The sequence below is a fragment of the Gadus morhua genome, chromosome 1, assembly GCF_902167405.1.
Source record: "Gadus morhua chromosome 1, gadMor3.0, whole genome shotgun sequence".
Classification (NCBI taxonomy): domain Eukaryota; kingdom Metazoa; phylum Chordata; class Actinopteri; order Gadiformes; family Gadidae; genus Gadus; species Gadus morhua.
Genome location: NC_044048.1, coordinates 1,797,546 through 1,815,805, shown reverse-complemented (window position 1 = coordinate 1,815,805; position 18,260 = coordinate 1,797,546). Strand labels below are relative to the sequence as shown.

The window sequence follows — 18,260 nt, the reverse complement described above, 5'->3', positions numbered from 1 at the left end:
AACTGGCTTACCCTCTCTTGGAAGGCTCCTCCCAAGTGCTATACTCTGAACAAGGTCAGATGCAGACGCAATGTGTCTGACTGCATTTGTTTTACGTCTAAGAAATAATTTGGTAGATTTGATTTACTTTGTAATACAATACACAAAAAATATGCATATCGCATGACAGTAACATCAAATACAAGATGATCTGAATTAGTTTACCCTAGCAAAATTAAATTTAAATTACTTACATGTCGGGCAACAGCTTAGGGATTAATTCCACTGTGAAACAGGTGTCTTTTTGAAAGACACAGTCTGGAACAAAGTCCATGGGCAAGTGATTAACATTGAAATCCACTCTTCTTGTCTTTTTAGTATTCATCCCTTTTTTCACTGTGACTCCATGAGCAACCCATGTGAAAGTGCTTGGGTCCACGTCTTTGGAATGGTCTAGCTTAGAAGCTGGCTTCAAACCACTTCTCCGTATGCACAACAAGCACTCGTCAAGATCGCATCCAATGGCCCATTCCTTAATTTGTATGAGCGGGAGATTGAAGCTTCCTTTCCATTGAGTGGATCCATGCTCTCGATGGAAGTTCACCACCAAGTCCTCAATAATGATACTGTCCCCTTCACACACTGCTGTCTCAGCAGACTCCATATCGCACAATGGCTCCCATACTGAAATGTAGACAGCAGGGTTCAAGTATTTTCCCTTGGTACGAGATATTGCAAGTTTGGAGAAAGCAGTAATGGGGCTGTGTGCATGGTCGATGCAAATCTCCAAATTGTCGTTGAGGGACATCAATTGAACCGTTGGTGTCAGGTAACCTCTTGCTACCTCTGATGTAATTTGGAGCTGAAGGATGTCACCTGGTTTCAGTTGGACCTCAAGGTCAATGTAATGTTGTTCATCGGATGTGCATGGGCTAGCAGTGAGGTCAGACTTCTTACTGGGGTTTCGTTTCCAGGTATCTTCCAGTTTCTTTGTTTCTGCTCCCAATATGAGAGTCTTCATTTCCGTCCAGCTTTCGTTTTCAACTGCCTCAACAATGGCTTTCCATGTTGAAGCTGGTATCTCTGTGCAGCAGCCACTATTTGTCAGCCTTTTCATGTCTTTTCTGATTTTTACATTGGCAAATGTGTAGACTCGTTTTTTCCATTTAAGGGTCATGCACTTACTTCCTTTGTCATAAACCGGTTGGTCATCCAGTTGTAAGTCTGTATACATGATTGGTAGACTTTCTGGGAAGACGTCCTTGTCAAAAGGAAATGAAACCTTGAAACATTCACTTTCTTTGTCTGTTCGCACAATAATTGCTAGCTTTGAGACATTATGTTTCTTTACGTTCATTGCAAGGTTAATCATTTCAGCCTTTTTTTCGTAGTCATTTACAGTCTTTGTTCTCTGTTGAAACTCTTCACACAACATGTTAATTTCTCTGGGAGAATAATCAACTGGAGTCCCACAAATGAGTGTGTGCAAAAGCCGTTGCAACACAATGTCATTGTACCTTCGAATTGGTGAGGAGGCCTGTGTGTAAGACTTTAGATTCAGACTGTAGTGCCCAACCTCTGCTTTGGAAGAAGATTTGGAGCGAATGACATATGCTTTCCCTAGGCACTCTTTAAAATCTTTCAGTACTGGTATTAGCTGAGGGTGTATGTCATCCGCAGCAATCAGGTCAACTATTTTGTCTATGTCACTTCCTTCTCTGGTCGCTGCCTGGATGTCATTCCATACCTTTGTTAGCACATGAAAGCTCTTGCCATCAGCCAAATATTGGGCTTCTGCAACATTTTGATTGTGTCCAACTTTGTTCCTTACATGGAAAGATAGGGGCACAAGCTCTCTGTGTCTTTTCTTGAATTGTTCCAGCTGCTCAGGCTTAGGTGGAGCTTGACACCGCAATGGTGTGAGGTCTTTAGTACCGTCTGTGCTGGTCAAAATCTTAGATGCCTCAAAATTGAACAAGACATTTAGCTCCTCAATCATCAAATGGGCTTTTCTCTTCCCTGGTTGACGATTTTTATCATTTGCAGCATAAGCCCAGTCCCGAAGTCTGATCTTTCTTTGAGCTTTTGCAAAATGATAAGCCATTCTGATACTTCTTACTTCTACATCTTGATATATACGTTGATTTCTTCCACATATGATATCCTCAGTAGCTTCATAGGAAAGACTTACATTTGTCTGGATCACAGATAGCTGAAAGGTTGGTTTTCCAACTATCTCATTTGTTTCCTTGTTGACTTTCACAATCAATGAGATGACATCTCGTTGACTTGGCTTTTCGTCAAATAGAAGACTTAATTCCTTGATCAGGTCTTCAGGGAACATGGGACGTTGTTCTTTTTGCAACCTGTGATATGTGGCAACCCTTTGTCTTGCCTCTTCATCTAAAATGGAACCAGGTGACACAAAACTTGCCACATCTGCGATATGAACTCCCAACTCATACTGTTCCCCCTCATCTCTGATGCTGATGGCATCGTCCAAGGCGCTGGCATTTAGTGGATCGACAGTGAAGGTAATTATTCCACAAAGATTCACTCTATCCTTACATGCAGTTGACCTCCCCACTTTATCCAGGCTGCTATGAGAATCAAATGTGGTCACTTTGAATTCCTCGTTCAAAATCCTTAGTCCAACCTCCAAAGACCTTGGTTGGTCAATTGGAAGAATTTTGATCACTCTACCCAAAGGAAATGTTAGACCATCTTTCCAGCATATCACCTGCACCATGAAAACGTGATTTTGTATGAGATGTTCATCAATTTCGCGATATTCGTCAATTTTCCAACCACCATCAGTGTGCTTCCATACTGTAAGCCACTTCCAATATTTCCTCAGGATCAATGTACAGATTTTGGGGCTATTTCTAACAATGGGCACCATGATCTTTCTGAGGAATTTAGATTTTTCTTTGTATTGTTCTGGATCCTCAATTGTACACACAAATACTCTTTTTGAATCTGCACCGTTGATAATGTCTACCACCCTGTGCTGTTCAGTGTCATCAGAGGATAATCTAACGACAACTTCATCTCCATTGAACGCATGGCCCAAGTTCTTCCTTCCTTTGAGGTGTATGTGTTGGGTTGGATTGTCAAATTGTATGATATATCCGGAGTTACTTGACCCCATGACCAACTGTCCATGCTTGTAAATAGCTGGTTGGCTTTTACATAACTGCAAATGGTTAGTCTTACCCATTGTTTCATTGTGTGAATATTTCACACCATCATTTGGCCCATCATCCAAATTGTCTTGATCTGAGTCTGTTTCACACTGGTCATATTCGTCCTTTAGCTGTTGAAGGATCATATCCGTGTCATCAAAGCTCTCAGGGGGCTCAGGCCTTCGAAACCTTGCCATTTCTTCAATATCTTTTTCAAAGAAATCTTTGGTGAAATGTTTTGGTTCAAGACTGTTCTTGCGGATGCAGTGATCTATGTAACATTTCCATATTCTTGAGGATTTTCCAAAGTAACTGAGGGCAGTAGCATCTCCTACGACCACCACCAGGGACTGAGCCCTGGTCATGGCTGTGTTTAAGACGCGGGCATCATTGAACAGCTCCATGCCAGGCAAGTGAGCTGTCTTCAGGCTCTCACGTGTTTGCACAGAGGTTATTATGACTGCCCTGAATTCTTTACCTGTTGAAACACAAAGGCAAGTATAGAGGAATTAATTGTATTTCTAATCAATTTGATTCGAAATACAAATGCAAAGGAAATGATACATTCACTTATCCATAGGTAAATATATATGTAGACTAACATCCAAAAGAAGCAAATCAAGGCTGCTTCAAAGACACTACCTTGGACATTTGCGAAATTCTCAACAAGAACCTTTTCAAGTTTTTTTCTCCAAAGTGCTGTCCTGATTATCTTAACCTAAAAGAACAAGAATGTATTATTTACGATTTTACAAGAAGTATAGAAATGTTTTTCACAGGCATGAGGAAATAATAAACGTATCATTTATTTTATCTTTCATTATCATCATTTTTTCCCTCTTGCCACACTAGTGGCCTTGGGGTGGTTGTGTCGGAACATATGCTCCAGCACTCTCCTTGCAAGCTCATATCTGATCAAAAATATAACATTTTATGTAAACTAGAAAATGCATTTCAAGACATGCGGTATTTCTGTAGTGCAAATTAAGTTTGATTAAAGCAACATAGTTTAAGATGTAAAGGAATTTTGAATGGTTTAATCAAATAAAGATTTGAACAGAGTTCAAAAGTCTAAATGGAGTAAATAATGGTAACATGCACACCATTTAAAAATAGAAGAAAATGATATGAACGATTCCAAGCTAATATGAACATTCTAAAAGTGGAATGGAATCTTTAGGTAAAATAATGTGGAAGGAGTAAGGTCCAAAAATTTGTAGAGAATAAGAAAGAAAGAAAGACGGAATGAAAGAATAAAGCCTAAGAATAACAATAGTTGAGCGCTGCTTGCAGCACTGGCCTAATGAATGAAAGCACACATTTACCTGCCACCCCTCTGATAGAACACAGATGGAGCTTGGATCCCTGGCCCCCCAGGTATGGGGCCATCCTTGTAAAATGTCTTCCAGGACTTCAACAACCTTGTTAACCTCTGCATTATTAGACCATGACATTGAATGCAGGTTCAGCTGGCAGTCTCCCTGTACATGATGGAACTTGATGGAGTTGTCATTCGGCCCAGCTGGAACTGTTTTGCCACACTTTATGACTTCCCCCCTGCCAACGTAGAAGTGAGTGGATACAAACTCTACTATTTCTTTGGTCGAGCGGTAGTTTTCGTTGAACAGGATTCTACTCTTCTGGGCAACTTCACTGCTATGGCGCTGATAATAATGGAACAATCTGTTGAGAAGGGTGTAATCCGATCGTTGGTGATCGTCCACAGAGAAGAGCTTTGGTCCCATCTGCATATGATCTCCAGCTAACACAACTCTGGTGCTGGGCCCAGCTAGCCCAAGGGGGATCAGCGCTTCACACTCCAGCATCTGGGATGCCTCATCGATTAAAATGTGGGTGAAGTATCCCTCTTGCAGCTTGAGGTCATGAAAACGTTTCGCCATTGTTGTTGTTGTGATAACTACTTTGTGAGAATCGAGTTCCTTCTTTGTAGGGGACAGAAAGTGGGTTCTACCCTCAGAGAGCAGGCAATATTTCAATGTGATTTCGTCAGTGTTCTTTAGAGATGAATGTCGATTTGTCTTTATTCTTATTGGCTTTATATTACGGTCTCCGTTGATGATGAAGGAATGGAAGTGATCTTTGACATACAGGTCTGCAGAGCTAAAAGAAAATGAAAAAATAGCAATTGGAAGTAAGCTGAACATCCTTCTAAATATGTCTACATAAAGAGACAATTGAAATGTAAAACAACACATTTTTATGTATGCAGTCATACACAGTATGTCCCCATAAAGTCAATGCATCAAACGGTACATCCTCCCGAGCTTCCCTCAGGCCTTTGCTGACAATTCTATAGGAAGTGGGTTTTTCCTCATGTTATTGATACTTTTTCTACGACATTTAATAAATATGGGATATTTCCAGTAATCTCCTAATTGCAGTATGGTCGACCAATAAGGCCATTTAGTTTGAAAGACTATTAGATAATTAGATAATAACTTAACTAGATAAACAGTCAATTTGCATTAACGTGCAATCCATTATCTTGCTTCAGAATGAGTTTTTGCTTGTGGTTCAACAAGGTACCTGTTGGTGTGGGTGCAGATCAACACTTTGTTTTGAGGATCCTGGGCAATTTCTCTGACTGCTGTTGCAAGGGTGAAGGTTTTTCCAGTCCCAAATGGTCCATAAATGAGTAGTGGTGCCACACCTCTTTTGGGATCTGACTTGCCTATAATGAAGTCAACTGCAGCCTGCTGTTTGACATTCAAGTGATGGCATCGAGGACTGTTCAAAGGCACTTCACAGTTATCAAGGTCTGGCAAGACCATGTTGGTATCTGGAAGCCGGTCTATTGCCTTGTGCATCACGCAGAAGGAAAAACGATCTAACTGAAACTGCAACTCCATTTGGTGTGTTTCACCAGTTTTGAGTTGAAGGTCTGAGCAGCATCTTTTGGAAAGTTTTAAATTGATTTTGTTATTGGCAGTGTCCTTCAGTACGATGGCTTCGTAGACCTTGGAGCCGTGATCCTTTGGAAATGATGGTGCTATGAGACCAGTCTGAATGCTTCGTTTGAGTACACATCCCTCTGGAGTGTCTGGAGTGAGATTAAAAGGAGCCAAGACAGTGCCGAACAATTCTTTTGTTGGAAAACTTTCGGATGTAGTCATCTCTCCACGAATTCCAATTCTACAATAAAAATTAAACATGGTTATTATTTTCCCTTGCAATGTTAAACGTCAAAGTTAAGCCAGGCAATTTCCTTTCATACGAGAACACTGCAAGTTCTTAAAGGTCCAGTTGTTGTGTAAGGTGTCCTGTACTGGCCTGTATTGTATTGTATAAGGTGTCCAATACTGGTCTGTACTGTGTAAGGTGTCGTGTACGGGCCTGTATTGTGTAAGCTGTCCTGTACTGGTCTGTATTGTGTTAGGTGTCCTGGACTGGCCTGTATTGTGAAAACATTAAAAAGGTGTGTAGACTGCAAAAGTAATCTCTTTTATCATAAAATAGTCAAGCGGAGCAGTTCCACATTTTCTTAACCTCTGTACTTTGAGAACATAGTGAGTCATCTCTAAGTGATGCCACTCTGTTCTCGAAGCTAAGAGGTCGCCGAGATGAGGCCGAGAAATTTGAGGGTAAACTAGAAATGAATTTACCTTGAAACAAGCTCGTTCTCTGCCTGTTCCTCTCTGTACAGGAAGTTGTGCATTTTCTCCCTGTAGTTGTCAGCATTCCACGGTGTCTGGCTGTCACACACAGGCAGACGGCCAAAAACTGTCTGGGGAGGCTTGTACTTCTTAAGTAGTTCATCTTGATCCTCCGTCCGTTCCACACATGGAATTATCACCTTGTTTTCTGGATGCCAACGTTCAAGAGGCTGTAGAGATACCCCGCAGCCCGCAATGGGTTCCTCTGTGAAAGCCTGAGAACCCGCCCCTACCGTCACCTTCAGAATTCGCAGGAGCACAGGCCTCATATCAAAGTCCAACACAAGCCACTGTTCATAGAGACCTGGAACAGCCGACGTAAAGAACACTGTGATGTTGTAGGTTTGCGAATCTGTGTTCTGGAACCTCTTCCCCAAGGAATAGGAGCAAACGCTTTCAGAAGTGATCGCACTTAGGGAAAAAGACGCTCCTGGTTGGTTCTTCAGAAGTGCCACGTGCTGAAGTCGCCTCTGTGTTAACAGAAAGAGAAGATGGGAATAGGCATATTTAAAAATCCTTGAATAAGGTGATAAGAAAATGTTCCCATGGGTACCTTTAGACACCATGGGCCCATCTTGCATCCAGCGCAATTTACTTTCTACGCCCGACGCATGTATCGTTGCTAGTTTGCATCTGGCGCAAAAGCAGATTTTACCCCGCGGCAAACTCGCGCCACTATATTTGCGCCCTGAGCGTCGTGTCGGTGAAAAGCAGAGGCGTGTTCTGGCGCAAATGATACATGGTGCTATTTTACTGATTCCGTTTATTATACCGAAAAAGCAATTGCGCCACTGACCAATAAATACCTGATCTAAGTGCACTAGCGGATAGCGCAGTTGGTGTTGCTATTTTGACGTACCATGGCAGGTCGGAACTGTAACATAAGCTTACACACCAGTAGGCTATATACAGCTGAAACATCGAAACAAAAAGCATAATAAAATAATATGACGATGAGCTGGATTGTGGAATTTTATTTTTCCATAGGGGCTGCATGAATGAACACTGTAGTAGGCTATGCCATGCGTTAAAGTAATAATAATAATAATAACAATAATAAACTCGAGCAAAGTAGGCTATATCCCAGCTTTCGAAAACAAGTCTCTTTTTTGAGTATTTGATTGTGAGAAAACAGTTTTGTGTGATTAAAAGCATGAATGAATGCGGGTGCGCGTGTGTGCGTCCATCTGTATAAACACACGCAAACTAAACACGTAACGCATAATACAGTCCATGGCAATGTATATTAACGGGGGACACATGCATATTAGGAACACAAGTCGATAACGATAATGCATACAATACTGATAAGAAACAATGTTTATAATCTATTGCGTATATCATTAAATAGAACCACAGTTACCGCATATCATATATATCTTTTCTTTTTTTTTCTTCTCTTTTTTTTTACGTTAACCATGGCGCCACGGACGGCAGCCTCGGTGTTTCGGTGCGGATTGTTTTGTATTGTTTTGTTTGTTAATTCAGTTTTATGCAACACCTGGTGCTCTTACACCAGTCAATGAGCTTTGGACATTAGAGGAACAATTCCAGAGGATTTATTTCCAACTTTTATGCTCCCTTACATTGGATTATTGGTCATTCTTCTCCGCAGCGCTTGCTTAACGGTTAAAGGTTACGGTAACCATGGCGCCTCGGACGGCTCTTAACACCCGGTGCTCTTACACTAGTCAAGAGCTTTTGGACATTAGAGGAACAACTCCAGAGGATTTATTCCCAACTTTTCTGCTCCCTTACATTGGATTATTGGACATTCTTGTCAGCGCAGTGAAGCGCAGGAGGAGAGGGAAACGAGCTGGAGCGCTAGTGCGTCTCCGTCAGCGCGGACATCGTACGCCGTTACCCGGATTATTTCTTTCCAACGTGGGCTCACTGTGTAATAAAATGGATGAACTGCAGCTACTGATGGGGAAAAACAGAGACTTTTCTTCATCTTCTGTTTTGTGTTTCACGGAGACGTGGCTGTGTGGATCGATACCGGACTCTGGCAGGCTTCCATCTGCTGAGAGTGGACCGAGATGCACAACTTTCCAGCAAATCAAAGGGTGGAGGTATCTGTTTCTTCACTAACAGTGGCTGGCGCAATGACGTTACAGTGATTCTGCAGCACTGTTCTCCTCATCTCCTGAAACTTTTGTCATAAACTGCAAACCCTTCTACTCCCCCCGTGAGTTTGCTTCATTCATTCTGGTCAGTGTTTACATCCCACCGCAGGTAAACGTGCAGGAGGCACAGTGCCTGTTAGCCGACCAGATCCTGAGTGTGGAGCAGACAAACCCGGACTCCTTAGTTATTGTTCTTGGGAACTTTAACAAAGGCAACCTCAGCCACAAACTCCCCAAATATAATCAGTTTATTAAATGCCTGACCAGAGAGGAGCATATTCTGGATCACTGCTACACCCCAATAAGCGCGCATATCACGCTGCCCCCGCGCTGCACTGGGCCTCTCTGATCACGTCATGGTCCACCTGATCCCCACATACAGGCAGAAACTCAAGCTCTGTAAACCTGTTGTGAGGACATCCAAGCAGTGGACCAGTGAAGCGGTGGAGAAGCTTCAGGCATGTTTGGACTGCACAGACTGGGATGTGTTCAGGTCTGCCACCAACTGTCTGGACGAGTACACAGAGGCTGTGACGTCATACATCAGCTTCTGTTGTATTCCATCACGCACCAGGATGAGTTATAACAACGACAAACCCTGGTTCACAGCAAAACTCAGGAAGCTACGGCTGCAGCAGGATGAGGCGTTTAGGAGTGGGGACAGAGAAAGGTTTATAGAGTTAAAGTACGCGTTTAGCAAGAAGGTGCGTGAAGCTAAACGTCAGTACTCTGAGAAGCTCCAACATCAGTTCTCAGCCAAAAATTCTGGATCTGTTTGGAAGGGGCTCAAGCAGATCACCAACTATAAACCAACCCCCCCTACATCAACAACCTTCGCCTTGCAAATGAGCTAAATGTGTTCAACTGTCGCTTTGATAGACAAAGGGACAGACCTGACACCATACCCCACGACACCTTCTTGCAGCCTCATCCCACTGACTCCTCCACCACCAGCTCTACAGGACATCCACACCTTCAATCCTCTGTTTCCCCCACCTCCCCCACCACAGTGACGACTCTCTGCCTGCAGGAGTGGGACGTCCACAGGCTCTTTAAGAGTCAGAACCCCCGCAAAGCAGCCGGCCCAGACTCTGTCTCTCCATCCACCCTGAAGCACTGCGCCGACCAGCTGTCTCCAGTGTTCACGGACATCTTCAACTCCTCGCTGGAGACCTGTCACGTGCCAGCCTGCTTCAAAACCTCGACCATCATCCCCGTCCCCAAAAAACCAAGGACCACAGGACTCAATGACTACAGACCCATCGCCCTGACCTCTGTGGTCATGAAGTCATTTGAGCGCCTTGTGCTGCCCCACCTGAAAGCCATAACCGTCCCACTCCTGGACCCCCTGCAGTTCGCCTACAGAGCCAACAGGTCTGTAGACGATGCAGTAAACATGGCTCTGCACTACACCCTCCAGCATCTGGACTCCCCAGGAACATATGCCAGAATCCTGTTTGTGGACTTCAGCTCTGCCTTTAATACGATCCTCCCAGCTCTGCTTCAGGCCAGGCTCTCCCAGCTCCACGTGCCCGATTCCACCTGCAGGTGGCTCACAGACTTCCTGTCTGACAGGAAGCAGCGTGTGAAGCTGGGGAAACATTTATCTGAATCCCAGACCATCAGCACCGGATCCCCCCAAGGCTGTGTTCTTTCCCCTCTCATACCCATCACCAATTTGTAAATTCTCATACATTTTTAAGTATCTTTTACTTTAGTTTTTAATTTATTCTATTTTATTCTATTTTACCCTATTTTTAATTGATCACTTATGTCCCTGCTTGTTTATATTGTGTTAGGGTTAGGGTGATATATATATCACTGTTTGTTCATTGTTCATTGTTATTGTCTTAATGTATGCACCTTATTCACCAAGCCAAATTCCTGGTTGGTAGGGGTGTGACGACACTCAGCTCACGAGACGAGATGAGACACGCTATTGGGTTCACGAGAACGAGACGAGACGAGATTTTAAGAAAACTACAATGACAAATTATATGACTGGACCAACAGACTTTTATTTAACCAAGTCGCGCATGCATTTTGAAATGTTTTATTATAATTCTTTACATGCATGAAATTGAAACTAAAACTAAAATTTAAAAAAGTTAAATTAAAATAAATTAAATTAAATAATTCTCTTTTTTTCAATTGCAAACAATATTATGTGCAAAACCAAATCAAAGTACCCAAAATGTACTTTGATTAAAGGTATTCGTTTTCGCGGTTATTCAGCCTCTTCTTCTCCTCCGGAAAAACACGACCGCATTGCATTGTGGTATACGGGAGTAACATGTAGGCTACATCGTATGTACACTCAAATTTTGGGTATTTTAAGTGCACTATATAGTGCATGAAATTAACCACTGAGAATTTGAACACCACTACAAAATGGCGAGCACCCTAAATAGTACACTATATCCGTGATAGGGAACGATTTCGAACAAAGCTTATGGCTGCTTTCGATGCTTCCCCTGATTCCCCTCCTTCTCCTCCTCTTCTTTTCCTTCTCCTTCTTTAGGTTCTGGCAGGCTAGATGTAGGAAAGGCACATTACTGCCCCCACAGGCGACAAATAGAAGTTTGGATAAATCACAAATCTCGCGTGACCGATTTTTAACGCGACGGATAATATTGTTGAGTTTAATCTCGCGAGATCTCATGGCACGAGATCTCGTCACATCCCTACTGGTTGGTGTAAAACCCTTCTTGTACTCAGTATTTCTGAAGTTGTGGAAGAAAACCTTTTTCCATGTGTGAATTAGGCCATATTATTTGGTCATAAACTGAGCCATTTGAAGTTTGAAATGCATGTGCATCTGTCTCATCAGAGACTGCAGACGCTGTCAAAATATCAACACGTCAGATTCAAATGCGCTCATGGCTCTGAAAGGGGATGGGAGCTGACACTCTCATTGGTTTATTGCACGTTACGCCCAAACCACACCTACGGGTAATTAGGCTACTTCAGACCAACCCTTTTTAGTTTTGCGCCTGGCGCAAGAGTAATTTTTGCGCCTGTAAAATAGCGACATCGCCATTGAACCGCCCACAAAGCTACTTGCGCTTGGCGCTTCTCACTTGCGTTCTATGTCGTATAGGCTTCGCCTTTTAAGGCTATCGCTATTTGGTTTTCCCTAGGCGCGAGCCGTAGCACTGAAAAATTTGAAATAAAAGATACAAGCGGGCGCCCGCGGACGTTCTGCTCCCATTTTCTTCAGGACGATCCTGTAGCAAAACTAGATGGATACCATGGACTCCAAGACGATCCGCATCTGCAAGATGTGTAACACGGGTTACATCTTGCCTCATGACGGCCATGAAGTGTGCGAGGGCTGCCTGGGGCATGAACATGCCCTCTTGGAGCTCTCGCCGCTCTGCCTGTGTCAGCATTGTTAGGCGCTGCCGGTGGACTACCGACAGCGCAGAGCCGACACTACCGCCATCATCGCTGAAGGTGCCGACGACTTTACTGTCCCGCTCGACGATGCCCTCTCCCTCCTTGCAAACTCGGCGTCGGACGACTCCGACCGCGGTGAGGAGGGGGCGTCTCCTCCGGCTTCCCCTCTCCGAATGGAGAGCTGTGATGAGAGCACGGCTCTAACAGCAGAGGATGGAGGCACTGTGGTCTCTCCTACGCCGCTGTTCCCCGGGCAGCGTCGTGACAGCCCTCTCTGTCATGAGGCTGCTGGGCATGATGTCAGCCGCTCCCACGGTGGTGCCACTTGGGCTGCTTCACATGAGGCATCTGCAGAGATGGTTTTCTCGCCTGCGCATTGACCCGGTGCGCCAACAGCGCAACGGCGCAAAGTGACCATTCCCCTATCAGTGGGCTCCGATTTGACCCACTGGGGCGATCCCCGAACTCTCACGAGAGGGGTGCCCACGTAGTGTGCAGCGTTTGGCCGCCCCCCGTGACCATGCATATAAACGCATTGGAGCTCCTCACTGTGTTGAAAGTGATCCAACACTTTGCCCCAATGTTAACGAATCAACACGTAATGATTATCACGGACAACAAGGTGACAGCAGCATATATAAATTGCCAAGGGGGCGTGCGCTCGGCACAGCTGCTGAGCATAGCTGTTATGCTGGGCGCACACACACTTGCTCTCCATCAGAGCAGCATACATCCCCGGTGTCCTGAACAGAGGGGCAGACATAATGTCGAGGGGGGGTCCCCAACCAGGAGACTGGACTCTGCACCACGATCTGATCAATCAGATATGGAGCGAGTTTGGGAAGGCGGAGGTCGACTTATTCGCCACGCGGGAGAACACACAGTGTGAGCTGTGGTTCTCTCTCAGCGCGAAGGACAATCCACCACTCAGGGTGGATGCGTTCGCTCACAGACCTTGGCCGAACACACTCCTGTACGCTTTCCCACCCGTCCCTCTGATTCCCCAAGTCTTGGACCGAGTCCAAGAGGAGCGGCTGTCTATGACTCTCATAGCACCGCAACGCACGAGTGCACCGTGGTTTCCCTGCCTCCAGCGTCTGCTCTCGGGGCCACCGAGGGAACTCCCTTGGCGGAGAGACGCTCTCTCACAGGCAGGGGGAGCAATCATAGATTACCCAGAGATCGGCCAGCGCTTGTGGGCCTGGCCGCTGAACGCGAGCGCCTAGAGGGTCTCGGCCTCTTGTACGGACCATCCAGGGTGCCAGAGCTGACTCCACCCGAGCGTGTTACTCGGCTAAATGGGCGGCTTTCCAGAAATGGTGCACGGAGAGGGGTTGTGATCCCATCTCCTGCCCTTTGTCGCGTGTCCTCTCTTTCCTCCAGACACTGATTGGAAGAGGGCTGGCTTTTAGCACGGTTAAAACGTACGCGGCTGCTGTTTCATCATGCCACGAAGGCTTCGGGGATGAAAATGTTTTTAGTCACCCCTTAATGAAGCGCTTCCGAAAAGATGTGAGGAGAGAGAGACCCGTGACGCGCTCTCTCAATCCACAATGGGATTTAACACTGGTGCTGCGCACACTGGTTAAAGCCCCATTTGAGCCTCTTGACCGGGTGCCCCTCAAGTTTGGGTCAGCCAAGACAGCTTTGCTGCTGGCCCTGACATCAGCTAAGAGAGTGAGCGACCTGTCTGCACTCTCTGTAGCCCCTTCTTGTCTTAGAATACAAGGAGACGGCAGTTCGGCCATATTACGCCCGAACCCGGCTTTTACACCAAAGAGTATTACTAACTCGTTCAGATCGAGAGTAAGAACACTCAATGGTTTCTCTCTCCCTCCTCATCAATCTGAGGAGGAAGCAACAGCCCATCTCTTGTGTCCCATACGCGCGCTTGCCTGTTATGTGAAGAGCACGGAGGCTCTGCGCAAATCTCAACAGTTATTTGTGCATTACAGAGAACATTCCCAGGGCCTCCCCCTGACGAAACAACCGTTGTCACATTGGCTGTGTGAAGCTATCACACAGGCTTATGTGTCAGCGGGGGTAGAGCCGCCTGAGACTATCAGAGCTCACTCGACCAGAGGAACATCGTCCTCTGTCGCTCTGCAAAGAGGGATGCCTATGGAGGATGTCTGCACAGCAGCCTCCTGGGCTTCCCCATGCTCTTTTATTAAGTTTTACCTAAGAGACATTGTCGCGCCTCTCTATGAAACACTCAGTACTAGGTGCTTTGTTAGAGTGAGTGTGATTGTGTGACTATTCCCCTCGCATATTAACACAATGTGAGGTGGAGCAGTGACGTGCAGTTAGGGGAGGCAGGTGAGGCAGTGCCTCACCTGTCATCATGAAAAGAAAAAACGAATTATGATAAATATTATATATTGGTATTTGTCGACTGATCTGTGGTCTAAATGTAATTAATGTACGATTCCAATAATTTAAATCATTTTTATTATCAAAATCGCTGAGAGATACGCGAGCTGAGGCCGGCTGAGGCAGCGAGCAGTGCTGCCTCACCGAGAATTGAGAAATCCCTCAGAGCGCATGCGCTCAACCCAGTTTGCTATTTCACCGTTGTCACCAATGTAATGTTTGTAGACACTTCTATTGTATGATCGCACTTTACTTAAACTAGTTAATGTATTTGATGCATGTGTATAACATATTCAGTCTTGCAGCAAGACTAAATATGCTGATCTGACATAAAACCGCGCTGAAAAAGCATGAAATGAGGCAGCCGTACTGGCAGTGGCGGCTCGCCTATAGAGGGCGCTGGGGCGCTGTCACGTTAAAATTGTACCGGGGGCGAAAATTGTACCGGCCTACGTCATCAGTTGTTGACAAATTCCAAACCTGCCTGGCAACAGACGGCGCGATCGTCTGTTGCCTGGCAACGGGCGATCGCGTCGAATGACGTAGGAAGGTTCTTGAACATTCGCGAACTTTCATGCTCGTTCATTGCACTCCTTCATTGAGCGTGACAAGACAGGTTTTTGAAATCTGCTTTAAACACTCAGTTTACTAGCTAAATTCGATCAAACAATTCAATACAATGCAAATATAAAGTAAAAACAAGTGTTATCTAGCGATCCGTTATCTGTATGATGTTATTTCGTCTTTGGAAACATGAGCCGAATGTTTTTTGAAACCTGCCCGGCAACGGACAACCCAATCAAATCAGTTGTCAAGTTGTCAACAACTGATGACGTCGGCCAGTACAATTTTCGCCCCCGCTACAATTTTAACGTGACAGCGCCACCCTCCCGCCGACCGGCCATCTTTTCTTTTTTAAATATATTTATAGATATATTTTTTAATAATCGTCTCATTTTGAGAATTAATCTATTTTAATTGCATTCGAATAATGCATTTACTTTAGAATATCTTTAGAATCCCCCATAATTAAATCTTACTTCACTTAGATGTTCAACGTTTATTTTGGGGAAGTAGATGTCTTCCGTGGGGTAGGGATGGGCCGATAGTCGATTCTATCGACTATCGACGATAGATGGATTCCATCGTCGATCGTCTCAAGTAGCCGATAAAAAGGCGATAATTATATTTTAATAATAATTTTTTTTTTATTTTTTTTTATTTATTTTTTTTAAAAGCGCTGTGGTAGCTATTTTTTCAACTTAAAAAGCACCGCAAATTGTAATTGAAATGAACTGGCACCGGTGGAAAACATACTATGTAGCGCTGACCTGCCGTATTCACTCACTGCTGCGAGAGGAGAGGGGAGGGGCTCGAAACCTACCGGTCTGCTCGCACGCCGAAATGACATCACAAAAAATAATATGTAAAATAATAACAAAATATGATATCCCGATATTTTTTGGCTGAATGGCGATATACGATATATATCTCTATATTTTCTATAGAGTGGGTTAGATGTTTTTTTTTTCTAAGTCAAAAGCCACATGTGAGATGTTGCAAGCACTTTTATTAAAACATAGGTCAGCATGACTTCAACATGTGATTTTATATCGTTATTTTCAACAGAATTGAATGAACATGTTAAAAAAAAAAGGGAACAGTTTTTCATCTTCTTAACAAAATAATCACCTGTGCAAAACAATATAAAGCTGTAGGTTACACACATTAGCTACCATTTAGAGCAGGGGACCCCAACCTTTTCAGCACCAAGGACCGGTTTGATTCTCCAAAAAATTTCACGGACCGGCGGGGCGGGCCGGGGGGGGGGTTGGGTTATGTTGCGCAGAGGTTGCCAATTTGTTGATATTTTCATATAGTGTGCATGCATTCATTTAAAATAACTAGTTCCAGTTATTTATGAACAGTGAAGGTAACAAACTCTTATAAAAGAATGTGAACTTGAACAAGTGAAAAATTAACAACCCTGAACATAAATATATTGAACTAAACTTGAAGTAACATCTAACAAGTGTAAACATGCACAACGCAAAATGTCAGTAAGGGAACTTAACACGCGTTTGGGAGGCCACAGAATAGGCTACAATTAATTGTAATCAGTGGGAGCCCTGTGCTTGTTTCCCTGCAACAAGAAGGTTCCATCTGGGGGTGATGGAAGACAGTGACACCCTTAGCGTCTTTGAAATGTCATTGCCGAAAACCCGGCCTCGCATAGGTACGTGGTGGGAAATGATAACAACGTTTTCAGCGCTTTTACGGATATCTCGGGATACTCCGCTTTGGTTTTGATCCAAAAACCCGCCAGAGAGGTTTGCTCAAACACACTTTTAAGACCACCATCATTAGCTATTTTGATCTTTTGATCTTCCTCCTGCACTGACAAGTGATTCGGGACATTGACAAATGGGTTGCGGATCCACTCATTCGTTTGCCGTGGATCTTTGGAGGATGGGAAGTAACGTTCGAATTCATTTGAAAGCGCAACAAGGTGAGCGCGCACCAGCTGCGAGAGAATAGGCCCTGCCTCAGTCTCTCCCAAAATCCCCACTAATGTTTGGAACATATCGAATACTCCCCTGTCCACTCGTCGTCCCCACAAATCAAGCTTGGCTTTAAATGCAGCAACTTTATCTGCCAGTTTAAAGACAGTCCTCATTCTCCCCTCTGGAGTGTCAGGTTGAGCTGAGCTCATAGTGTGACACTACTGTTGAACTGAACAAGTGAAGTGAGCTTAGGCTGCGCGCGCAGCCGCTGAAGCCAATACGTGTTGAGGACGGGACAGACAGACAGTTATGCTAAAGAAAATAAGTTAAGACCTTGCCAAAAATGCAAACATGTTATATGCAATATAACAACTGCATATAGACTTATGGCATGTAAAAGAGTGACAGTATTGCGAGGTAAATTGAGTTTATTAAGTGTGCATGCATTTTGCATGAATTTAAAAAAAAAGAAAAAAAGTTTTTTTTAGTTTTTCTAGTCATGTCGTAGCCTTGTTAACCTACGGCCCGGTTAGGAATGTCCCGCGGACCGGTACCGGGCCGCGGGCCTGGTGGAGAGCATTGGCTTCGTCGCATTGTCCTGCGGGTTTCAGTGCACCCTAACTTTAATCCCCCGCCCCCTCCCTTCTCGATTCCATTTTTGGAACTTGTTTGGTTTAATTTCGCTTGTTTCGTATATTTTAATTAATAAATTAAGGGCATCACCAGTGGGCGCCCCCGACACACAAACTGTCGCGGCCGGTGATGCAGCAGCACAGCCACGGACTTTTACGCATTCCTCATACTGAACTTTGTGCCGCTGCTGTAATTGGTGGAACAGATTTGTCGTGCTTCCACTTTTAACCCCAACGGTTTCGCTACACTCTCTACAGATGACCGGCAGCTGCTGCTCATCTGTTTTTTTAAACCCGAACTATTTCCATATTATGGAGCCGTTTTTTCTCCTCTTCGAAACAATTTCGTCTCCCGCCGCAGTCTTGTTTTCTTTACCGGAATCCTCCA

The 18,260-nt window shown here is 44.5% G+C and overlaps 1 protein-coding gene across 2 annotated transcripts in view; it reads right to left on the bottom strand.

The window, feature by feature from the left end:
• helz2a (helicase with zinc finger 2a) overlaps positions 1–18,260 on the bottom strand; it is a 57,626-nt gene that overhangs the window by 15,499 nt on the left and 23,867 nt on the right. For both annotated transcript variants that reach the window (XM_030339756.1, XM_030339842.1), the window contains exons 5-10: positions 6,788–7,308; positions 5,712–6,317; positions 4,490–5,285; positions 3,807–3,882; positions 234–3,642; positions 12–97 (exon numbers count right to left, since the gene is read on the bottom strand). In XM_030339756.1, coding sequence (XP_030195616.1) covers positions 12–97; positions 234–3,642; positions 3,807–3,882; positions 4,490–5,285; positions 5,712–6,317; positions 6,788–7,308 — 5,494 coding nt within the window. The remainder of the gene's footprint in view (positions 1–11; positions 98–233; positions 3,643–3,806; positions 3,883–4,489; positions 5,286–5,711; positions 6,318–6,787; positions 7,309–18,260) is intronic.